This window comes from Electrona antarctica (assembly GCF_951216825.1).
Source record: "Electrona antarctica genome assembly, chromosome: 9".
NCBI lineage: Eukaryota > Metazoa > Chordata > Actinopteri > Myctophiformes > Myctophidae > Electrona > Electrona antarctica.
In genome coordinates, this window is record NC_136790.1 from 11624705 (window position 1) to 11636865 (window position 12161).

Below are 12161 nucleotides of genomic sequence, written 5' to 3' on the forward strand. Positions count from 1 at the left end.
TTAAAAAAAAATGATGTCTGTGAAATGTAATATCATTGCAGATGACCCATTACCAATCATCAACTTCATGTCCCAATACTTCATACTGTCATATAATTTATCTCCTCACTCATTAAGACAAACAGCACACCCTAGTGCTTACTTGTAGAACTGCGACTCCTCTCCCACCACACCCACAGACCGCTTGCAGACAGTTGAGCGTCCAATTATTCCAACAAAAAGGGAGGGGCAGGTGGGACAAAGCTGCCAGGGCTAGGGGCCCGCTGTGGTTTCTATGGACACCCACATACACCATACATCACCCACAAAGTACTGAACAAAGGGCTGGGGGGGGGGGGGGGGGGGGGGTCGAGGAGGAGCAGGCAGGAGAGGGCAGGATACAAAGAAGAAGATACAGGAACTAAAGGTGTAGAGAGAGGCCTACTAGACTAGAGCTCAGGGCCGGAGGAGGAGAGAGAGGGAGAAGGATCGTGATCAGCTGCATGCGGATTTACAGAAGATGTCAGGAAGGAAAACAGCCACCTGGAATAAGGACAGAGAGGGAGAAAAAGAGAGAGAGAGAAATGGTGAGAAAAGGTTCCGGTATAAAGACACAGTGGGAGAGACAGTAGACGGGCAGTGAGAGGCAGACAGAAATAGAAATATTAACAAGCGGAGTGAGAACGAGACAACAGGATGCCTCAGAAGTCGAGACAACAGACAATGAGTCACTGTACTATACTTGTTGAAAGCAATTAATACATCTGGAAACGTCCTCACCTCTGGCGTGTTCACAGTGAGGTCTAATTTATACTATGTCGCACAGCAGTGTCGGAAACAGCTGTCTACATTAGCGGCCCGGCATTGAGGCGTGTCGTGAGCTTGTAAATTGGCTATTCCCGTCGTGCGACAAAAAACCCAAAACGGGTGCATTTCAGGACTTGAGATTTCAAATGTGAGCTTCACCTTGCACTTACAACTCTGCGGGAAACGTTCCCCTCATGTCTCCTTAAACCGACTAAATAATTCAGTCAGTACAAGTAGCAATTATGCAGTACGGTCTCTCTCTCTCTTTCTGGTCCACATAATGAATGTGGGGACACACTGGAGCAGAGTTGTGTACACATGATTCTAGAATCATCATCAATAATACACCATAATTCCTTAATTCTAACACCTGGGTTCTGAAGGTAGGCTGACCTCAATAACCTCGACCAGACCAGAAAATCCTGGTTGATAGAAAATAAAAAGTGAACTGCAAGTCATGCAATATTCCGTGCAAGGGCAGGTTTTGTTTTTCTTGAATTCTCCCCGTCGCTGAAGATATACGCAGAGCTCCATGCATATTTTATAAATGTAGCTCAACATACTGTACTATGAGTGCAGTGTCCGATACCAAGGCTTCTCTCCAGTCATTGTGAATTATCATAATGTATGAACATTGGGGTGAACATTCAGTGAAAATAGCAGATCTACAACTGCACAAGCTTAAAGATCAACAATTTCACCAAAGACATTTGGTGTAGAAGGAAACAGGAGCAGTACAGACCAAGTACAGAGCCTTGGCAAACCCCAGTCAATTATAATTGACTGGGTAATTACTAGGGGTTTAAGTGTTGTCCTTGCTTACTGTAAATCGCTTTGGATTAAGCGCATCTGCTAAATGCCTAAATTGTACGTTGTAAATTGTTAATACAAACTGTGTGCGTGCGTGCGTGCGTGCGTGCGTGCGTGCGTGCGTGCGTGCGTGCGTGCGTGCGTGAGTGTCCCTCAGGTCGAACAAACATGGTCACAATGTAAGCTATAATAAATAGGGTACATCTGGGTTAATCATCTCTCTCCACCCATGCATTATAGTGAGGGTTTCTTTATATTAGATTCTAAACAAACCCTCACAATACTGCATGGGTGGAGAAAGAAGGAAATACGCAGTTCAGGACCATGGACAGTGGCCATGATTAGTCACACCAAAACACTGCATCCCCATCACGATACAATCCATCCGAGTAAAATAAATAATAAATAATAAACTCCTTTGCATTTTGACTAAGTCTGCTAACGCTAGAGGGTACAGTGCACTCCCTGAACTCAGCCAAACTGCACCTATGCCCTGAAGGTCTTTATTTTCCAATAACTACTGCCTCAATGCATTATCGCGCTCAAGCGGAGTCATAAGCCATATGACTGGGTGGAGGTTCTTCCTTGGTGTTTTCAATTTAAGGGCACCTAATCTGCATTATATGGATTGGACACCCATTTGATAGTGTTTGTATCTCTGGGACGCAGCCAACACTGTAAAGTCCATTTCACTGTGAATGTAAAAAGTTAACCAAATGGACCCTTGCAAGTCCATTTGGTTCCATTTGTACACTGTCAGACTGGACGTGTTCTTTCATGAAAAACGGCAGAAAAATCGATTCTAACTAAGGTTCAAACGAGGGCACCTCGTTGGCGGTAAATTAATGAACAGTATTAATTCTCAGACAGACTCCGCTGTGCCTTTCTTTCCATTCATCCCAAGCCTCTGTACAAGCATTCAATTTTAGTCTTAAAACATTTAAGCTGCTTAAACATTTAACCATTTTTGTCAGAGTAAATACCACATGATTCTTAAACAGAGGACGTCTTGTTGAAACATTAAACCCTTCACTCCGTGAAGCGTTCTCTGAACCCCCATGGTGGTATTTCTGTGAGGTCAGAGACTCAGACTCCACCTGGATAACACCTTGCGGACTCACAATGTTGGATTATTAATGCACTGATATTTCCTTTTATAGTGGATGTATGAATACTCCCAAGAGTTACAGACCTTTAGGCATTTGTTTGAAGCCCTTCCGGCCCGATTTTGAGAACCAGCGTACTGATCTGTTCCGACACATCTCTCTGACTCTCTCTCTCTCTCTCTCTGCCTCTCGTTCTCTCTGCCTCTCTCTCTCTCTGCCTCTCTCTCTCTCCGACACTCTCTCCCGCTCCCTCTCACACACATTTTCTATCTGTCTCTCCTTCCCTCGATCAAATGCGGCAGAAATAAAAACGACTTTGGCAACCAAACAGCTGAGCATTAATGTGCGGCTGGTTCCTACCTGATGACGGTCATTAGCTGAACGAGGCCTCTGGCTGCGGGCAGTGGAACTTCACGGAGTCCTGATTGTTGTACACATCACTTCTGGACACAGAGGTCACACTGAGACACACACTACGCAATACATCACAAGCACAGGCCACAGCAGCAGCAGCACCACCACCACCACATCACCATCACCATCATTGCCAGCAGCAGTCAACAGGGTCAGCCGCAGTAGCAGGGACAGCACCAAGGGGGCAGTCACGGTTCAGTCAGACATAGCGGTGTGGGGAGGGAAAGCAGTGGAAGCAGCTGTGGTTAGTTATCGTTCAGGCATATTTACAGTGGATGTGATAACACCATGCTACAGTTACTATCTGGATCATATGGCTCCCGTCGGACACCATCAGTGTCACGTATTAAGTTCATTGTTCACATCGTTGCAGAAAGCACAGACCTCCAGTCTTTTTTCATTTCCTTTTCTTTGACAGCTGACATTGTCAAGATGTTTTATGAATAAATTAATGAATAAATAAAATAAATACATAATAATTTGTTGTTGTGGTGGGGGGATATTCGTCAATATACATTTGCACATTATGCATTTAACCGATCCAAACTATCAGGAGCAGGGGGGCCCAGGGTGCAGTTATGCATCCAATCTATCAGGAGCAGGGGGGCCCAGGGTGCAGTTATACATCCAAACTATCAGGATCAGGGGGGCCCAGGGTGCAGTTATACATCCAAACTATCAGGGAGCAGGGGGGCCCATGGTGCAGTTATACATCCAAACTATCAGGAGCAGGGGGGCCCAGGGCGCAGTTATGCATCCAAACTATCAGGAGCAGGGGGGCCCAGGGTGCAGTTATACATCCAATCTATCAGGAGCAGGGGGGCCCAGGGTGCAGTTATACATCCAAACTATCAGGAGCAGGGGGGCCCAGCGTGCAGTTATACATCCAAACTATCAGGAGCAGGGGGGCCCAGCGTGCAGTTATACATCCAAACTATCAGGAGCAGGGGGGCCCAGGGTGCAGTTATGCATCCAATCTATCAGGAGCAGGGGGGCCCAGGGTGCAGTTATACATCCAAACTATCAGGAGCAGGGGGGCCCAGGGTGCAGTTATACATCCAAACTATCAGGAGCAGGGGGGCCCAGGGTGCAGTTATACATCCAAACTATCAGGAGCAGGGGGGCCCAGGGTGCAGTTATAAATCCAAACTATCAGGAGCAGGGGGGCCCAGGGTGCAGTTATACATCCAAACTATCAGGAGCAGGGGGGCCCAGGGTGCAGTTATACATCCAATCTATCAGGAGCAGGGGGGCCCAGGGTGCAGTTATACATCCAATCTATCAGGAGCAGGGGGGCCCAGGGTGCAGTTATGCATCCAATCTATCAGGAGCAGGGGGGCCCAGGGTGCAGTTATACATCCAAACTATCAGGAGCAGGGGGGCCCAGGGTGCAGTTATACATCCAAACTATCAGGAGCAGGGGGGCCCAGGGTGCAGTTATACATCCAAACTATCAGGAGCAGGGGGGCCCAGGGTGCAGTTATACATCCAAACTATCAGGAGCAGGGGGGCCCAGGGTGCAGTTATACATCCAAACTATCAGGAGCAGGGGGGCCCAGGGTGCAGTTATACATCCAAACTATCAGGAGCAGGGGGGCCCAGGGTGCAGTTATACATCCAAACTATCAGGAGCAGGGGGGCCCAGGGTGCAGTTATACATCCAAACTATCAGGAGCAGGGGGGCCCAGGACGCAGTTATGCATCCAGCTATTAGGAAAAGGGTCCCCGGGGCGCAGTTATACATCCAGTATAACTAACTATAGAGATGTCCCGATAATGTATCGGTATCGGAAAAGTATCGGATCGGCCCTTATTTGGTCATATCGGGTCATATCGGTATCGGTGAATATGCCAGTCTAAGCACAGATCCAACACAGGGGTAAAGGGTTGACACTATGGCAGGGAAAAAAGTTTGCTTTCAAGTTGCCCAAAACTGCTTGTGCACATTTGAGTGAGGAGTCTGCTATAAACACAACACGAGATATATAGCTAGATAGCTATAAACACTATTCCTGGTTGGTGGACTTCAAAATAAGATATTTTTTCTTTTTGTATTATTATAAATATTATTCTCTGGTATCGGTATCCGGTATCGGTATCGGCTAACACAAAAATGGTGGTATCGGGATCGGAAAAGGAAAAGGAAAAAAGTGTATCGGGACATCTCCTAATATTTTGGATTCCAAACTATTAGGAACAGGGGCCCACAGCGCAGTTATATATCCCAACTATTAGAAGCAGGGGCCCACGGCGCAGTTATACATCCCAACTATTAGAAGCAGGGGCCCACGGCGCAGTTATACATCCCAACTATTAGAAGCAGGGGCCCACGGCGCAGTTATACATCCAAACTATTAGGAGCAGGGGCCCACGGCGCAGTTATATATCCCAACTATTAGAAGCAGGGGCCCACGGCGCAGTTATATATCCCAACTATTAGAAGCAGGGGCCCACAGCACAGTTATACATCCCAACTATTAGAAGCAGGGGCCCACGGCGCAGTTATGTGGGGAGCTGTTATCGGTTAAGTGTCTTGCTGAAGGACACGTCGACACAGACTGGGCGACAACGAGTTGCAAATCGGCGACCTTCTTATTAGCAGACAGACTCAGCTACGGACTCCTTGGTTAAAAGGGATATTAAAACTCCAGGAAAAACAGGACATTGCCAGACTGCAAGACATCAACAATATAAAGACCTTGATAAACAGTGGGAGACGTTGTGCATATTAATGAGTGACAGTGTTATATCTTACCTGTTGTCATTGATATCTGTGGTGTTTCCTGCAGAGACAAGACGTGCAGACGTAAGCAGACAGGCAGGTGCACCATGCATGTGTGTGCGTGCCCGTATTTGTGTGTGCGGACTGTGCGTGCCCGTGTGTGTGTGTGTGTGTGTGTGTGTGTGTGTGTGTGTGTGTGTGCGCGACGGTTCGTGCCTGTGTGTGTGTGCGTGTGTGCAAATCAGGGAACAAGAACAAGTGGATTTAACTGGAATAGCCCAAAGCATCTAAAATAAATGGCTTTGAAATGGCTGAGTAGTGGCTGGTAGGGATTAGTAGTAGCATGTAGTTGCAATGTGCAGACATGAATTCAAAGAGCATGTGAATGTTGGCAATAACCATAGTGATAATGACAATAATCCTGATGAATCCACTATCTAAACAGTAAACAGGTTGTACTGTCAAAAAACAGACTTTGACAAACTGCCTATCAAAAAATCTCAATGGTTAGTTGTGAGTCGCAGTACATTTTGCTTGACATTTAGCAACGATTTATTGACAATTCCAGCCAGGCATCTTGAAGAAAGTTCTTGTGCTGAACTGTCAGCGGTCAATAGATGTCATCCAAATGAGAGAAGAGTGCATTCAGTCGTTTTCTTCCATTAGCTGGCTTTCTGCTGAGTGTCTGACTGCTCGCTCTTCCTACTGTATTGCATTTAATAGCTACTATCAGGGGAGGTCATGCTCCGTTGGATTACTGGATACTTCAAAGTACTCTTTCAAGGCACAGCTATTGGTGGTCAAAAGTATTTGATCATGGACATGAAAGCTGCAATCCATACCTTTTTTAGGCATGTATTATTGAGGAATGTATATCCTGTTGTCGGGTAGGACCACATGGTTCCGAAGTAGTATTGCATGAAACTCTAAATGTCATTTTTTCCTCTGCCCAAAGGTGCTTTCTGTATTACCAATAGAAATGTCTGCACTCACTCATCTGCACCCACGTGAATTACACTCAAGAATTACACTCAAGAATCACATCGGATTCTTGATTCTTGAGAGTAATACATGAAAATGATGGATTGTAGCTTCACTGGGACTTCTCTCACTAGTACTGTAAGTACCAACAGACCAAAAACCCAAAGTAAATACATAATTGGTATGGAACTAGTGCAGTTAGTGCCGTTTGGACCGGGCCCTTTGAACCGCCAGTGGTTCTCAAACTTTTCAGGTGGAGACCCAAAAGAGAGATTAGACGTTTGCCCAGGACCCAAACTAGTGAAAATAGCCGATCTACAAGCACATAAGGCAAGGATACGTTGCGAGCTTGTAGATCGGCTATTTTCACTGCTTCTTAATTCACTTTATTTTTATTTTGTATTATTTGTGGAATTTCTTAGATTTCTTAGTTTGTTTTAAAATGTATACAATTGTCTTTATTTAAAAAAAAGAAAAACATTTTTTAAATGTGGAAAAAGAAAATGTGATTTTTACTTGAGTCGTGTCGTAACCCATAAAAATGTGTCCATGACCTACAAATGAGTCCCCGACCCACTGTTTGAGAAACCAATCAACTTAATACGCAACACTGCACTCCCTTGCAATACACCCACCAAGTGGGTGGGACGGACGGACGGACGGACGGACAGACAGACAGACAGACAGGTTTATAGATGTGAGAGATTCTCAGCCTCAGAGCCTCCTTGGGGATTTTCATCTTATTCGAGGTCTCCTATTGAAATTCAGCCTGACAACTTTTACAGGTTATATATATATATATATATATATATATATATAATGTCGCTTGTGGACACGACGCGTTGTGAGCTTGAACTGTACATTAGTTATGTTTGGTGCGCGACACCGTTGTACGAGGCAGTACAAATTGAGCTTCATAAAAAAAAGAATGAGATACAGTAGAGGATTAACTTAATTGACGCTCTTATCCAAAATACCATAGTATAAGCGCGTACATTGTCAGGGTAAGTGGCTCCCACGGATATAAAATCCTTAAATCCTGCACCGTTAGTGCCATCCTCTCCTCCCTTGAGCCGCAAAGCACTCGAGAAATATTCATTCAGTTTATTCTCTGTTTATTCCCGTATCCCATTCAGTACAATGGAATGGTTTAATTTGTGTTTAATTGGAAGTCCCTGCAGAGTAGCGGTGGTACAGTCAGAAGAGGTTAGGCATCTAAACTTGTTTGCCCTGCTCTGTGCCATGCTGAGTAATGATGCTACACCCCTCATCTATCTCCTGTGAAGCCTGTCGGGCACACGCACGCACGCACGCACGCACGCACGCACGCACGCACGCACGCACGCACGCACGCACGCACGCACGCAACCTGCACCCGCACAGAGGTAAACAGTCACCCAAACTCTGCCATGGGAAGTAAACATGAACTTATGTACTGACACGGACACACAATCTGCACTGAAACGGATGTGCAACATTCATAATTTCCAGAAATTAACACACGTCACATGCATGTGTATATTGTGCTATACCGTACACACACACACACGCACGCACGCACGCACGCACGCACGCACGCACACGCACACGCACACGCACACGCACACACACACACACACACACACATACATACATACATATAGAATAGACACCCTGAAATAGCATCTTTAAAAGACAAATACATTGATTAGAAATAGCATTTGAAGTTGCATATTATTCAATGTTTGAAGTGTTTCAGTGGAACAAAAATGTATAACATGAATACATTGTAGAGATAGGAATTACACTTTAAAGGTTGGACTTGTAAGAAAGAAGAATAGCAAAATAGCAAGAGTTGTGTAGAACGAAAATAACATCGCCTGGATGCACCTGGGACGTATCCTCAGTGATGTATCCCAAGGTCATCGCCTGGATGCACCTAGGACGTATCCTCAGTGATGTATCCCAAGGTCATCGGGGTTTCGGGTCTCTCGAACATCATACCCCTCACTCGGGTGACCCAGCCGGGGTGATCAAGTCCCGACTTACGTCCCAGTAGCTACCCTCGATCAGACCACTAGGGAAAGACAGGGCCGCACAATCCGTTGGGACCACTCCGGAACTACTATGCCGGGACTGAGAGGTACAATTCTGGGACTAGGCTCTGTGGGACTAGGCTCTGTGGGTTGCCTCCTGTCCAGGCCCCTCCTACGTCTCACCAGGTCCACTCCTGCTCTCACCAGGAGTACCGCCAGGACCTGTGCGTTGCACCAGACTCCCAGCACCAGACACTTCATTCAGGAGTGGTGGATTCTTGAGCCGCAGTGGTTCTGCAGGCTCCACCGCTGGGCAACGGTAGCACTGCAGACTCCACTTGCGGCTGTGTACAGTAATTGTTAAAGATAAAATTAGTTTAGCATCCAATCAGATTGGGTGAATGTTTCCAGGTGAATGTTTTCCAGGTTCCAAGTATGAAAGACTAGGTGCAAAATAGGTGCAACAAAATGGGTTTTCTTTTTTAATACTTTCAAATGTATTTGATTGTTTGACGAATTGCGTATACTTGTACATTTATGACTAGGATAAAACACAAAAAAGCTTGAGAGCTCTGTAAATGTGTGTATAGAATAGAATAGTGTACAATATAGAATATTAGTATACTATATATATATTTAAAAAATGTGTATTAAATCCGCAGTGTAGACCACTAAAAGCGGAACATTTATTTTAAAGTTTGACGAAGGTTTCTAGCTCAAGTGGAAGTATTTAGAGGCACAAAATACTGGATGGTGGAATAATAAATAGAAAGTGAACTTAATATAACACGAGTCAGCCCACTAATGAACGCTCTGGATCTTTGCTGTGTGTGCAGTGTGCACACACGAGGGAAATAAACAAATAAACAAATCACCCGCCTCCACACACACACACGCACGTGCAGTTGCGCGCACACACACGCGCGCAGTTGTGCGCACACACACACACGCGCGCACACAAGCACCAACACCAGCAGCCGCCGCTCATTATAAACTAACAGCATCCTTCAGTTCATGTCTTGTCCACAATAATCATAGATGGTTCCACCCATGGATCCTGACTCTTGAGGCCACTGACCCTCAGTGAAATGCTCGCTCGTACGTAAATCTATTTTTCTACCAATTACAGCGTTCCCCGCCACACTGGCGTAGAAGACACAATCTTTAACCACTTAAACCCTATATACGTTGATGTGGCTATTAGAGCACAATCATTGATGTAGCGGTGGGGGGGGGGGGATTACTGTAGATTGGCACAACAGCCATTCAGGGCATGGTATCTTAAACGGAATTCAGACACGATGGTGCCGTGTTTTACAGGGAACGCTCTGGCGCTTGCAGGAAGAATGTGGGAGTGAGGAGGACTGGCAGGGCAAGAAAACATTGGAGGAAGCAATAAGGAGCAAATGTACTGTATCATCATGGCCCACGGCCGTCAGCGATAATAATGAAATGAAATTGCCCCCCTGTTGACGGTGATAAGGAAATGCGGTCGTCAGCAGACATCTAGTGAGAACAGAGCTTACCGTTTTCAGTGTCTGAGTCCAGTGTATCTGCAGAAGGGTCTGCTGGCTTTGCTGATTCAGATGGAAGCCTATTTTGAAGGATATAATATGGATATATGGAGTTTTATATCAAGAGAAATTACAATTGGAAAGTATTTATATAATAACTTCAATGTACTTGAATATAGTAGCACTATAATAGCACTCATAGTACTGCACATAAATAAATACATGAATAAATATACATCTGTAAGCACACACATATTAACCACTTTCTATTTCCTAACAAAATAATAACATTTGCATGTTATAATAGACAAAACAAAACACATTTTAAACTTTTGAATAAATAGTGAAAATAGACAATCTAAGCTCACAACGTGTTCTACATTTTGACTAGGTCTTAAGCGGTTAAATTACAGTTTGGTTCAAATGGGTCTGCTTCACAATGCATGTGATGCAGTGAAGTGAAGAGTGATCTAGCCACACTTTAATTTAGCTAGACATACAGTATAGTGAGTATACAATGACTGTTTTGCCAGTGGAGTATGCATGGGTCTGCTCTTATTGTAATGACTTGGTGCCTATGATAACTGTATTGTCTGCCTTTTTAAAATGTATATACTGTATGGATGTATTTCCTGAATGGGAGTCTATCTAAATTCAAGAGCCACTTATTGTCGCTATGGTTCATTGTCCTTGCCATGTCTTTGTATATTCAATCTTTTTTATTTATAATAGTGTTGTGCCTGAGCTGTTTTTCTTTTCTTTTCTTTTCTTTTTTGTGTTTGTTATTATGTTTTTTTTGTTTAATGTATGTTTGTTGTTAAAACCAATAAATATACTTTATAAAAAAAAAAATTACTGTTTTGCCAACTTTCTCAAAACAAACCAACGGCTTTGATCCAAAACTACATTCCTTCCTGATGCTATGTGGCGCCTTCACCCATAAACATACAGTTGCTTTATATTTTGTGCCTGGCGTTTTATTTACTGATTTTTATCTTGTTGTAGCTTCTATTATGTTGTTGCTGCTATTTTTTTTACCCAGTAGTTTTTATTATGTTGTTGATATCTTTTACCCTGTTCTGTAAAGCAGGGGTTCTCAACCCGTGGGTCGCGACCCCTCGGGGGGTCGCCAAATTATTTTGGGGGGGTCCCCAAATAATTTTCAAAAAAGATGCAACTGAATGGCTGGAAAATGGAAATGAAGAGTTTACATATAGTACACATAGTACATGCATACACCTTCCCTAATGATTATATCTGGTTTCAGTATTTATTTATGGTGTATTGTCTCTATTATTAAGGTTATTGTAGCAGTCAATTTATATTGGGGGTCGGGAGTGGGCGGGGCGGGAGTCCCGAGACGTTGCCAAAGCATTTTCGGGGGTCCCCGGCCAAAAACGTTGAGAACCCCTGCTGTAAAGCACCTTGTGACCATGTCAGAAATGTGTTAATTCATTTAATTATCATTATAAACTCCTACAGACAAGAGGACGGATCTGCTCACGTGTTGTTCTGAGCATCACTGTCGCGGGTGTCGTCGCTCTGTGAGTTGACATGCTTGACGGGGCTGTTCTGGCCAGAGACGGACTGTGGGGAGCTGGGTTCACTTTCTGGAGCCGACTCCGTGCTCTCTGGCTCTCTGTCGGGCTCTGGGGCGGCGGCGACAGATGGCTGGACGTTGCGGTTGCCGCTGCCGCTGCCATTGAACGGAGCGTTGCTGAAGGCGAAGGAGTGATCGCTGTAGCCGCGAATGAAGAAGGGGTTGGTGGGAGAGCAGGGTGGGTAGTGGCCGGGACGCACAGGCTTGGCTGTA

The 12161-nt window shown here is 44.9% G+C and overlaps 1 protein-coding gene across 1 annotated transcript in view; it reads right to left on the reverse strand.

Moving 5' to 3' along the window:
- Window positions 1-11848: 11848 nt before the first annotated feature.
- kif5ab (kinesin family member 5A, b) overlaps window positions 11849-12161 on the reverse strand; it is a gene marked incomplete at its 3' end in the record, with an annotated part of 126510 nt that continues 126197 nt past the window's right edge. Inside the window, exon 25 of the mRNA XM_079509750.1 lies at window positions 11849-12156. Within this exon, the coding sequence (XP_079365876.1) occupies window positions 11849-12156 (308 nt within the window). The remainder of the gene's footprint in view (window positions 12157-12161) is intronic.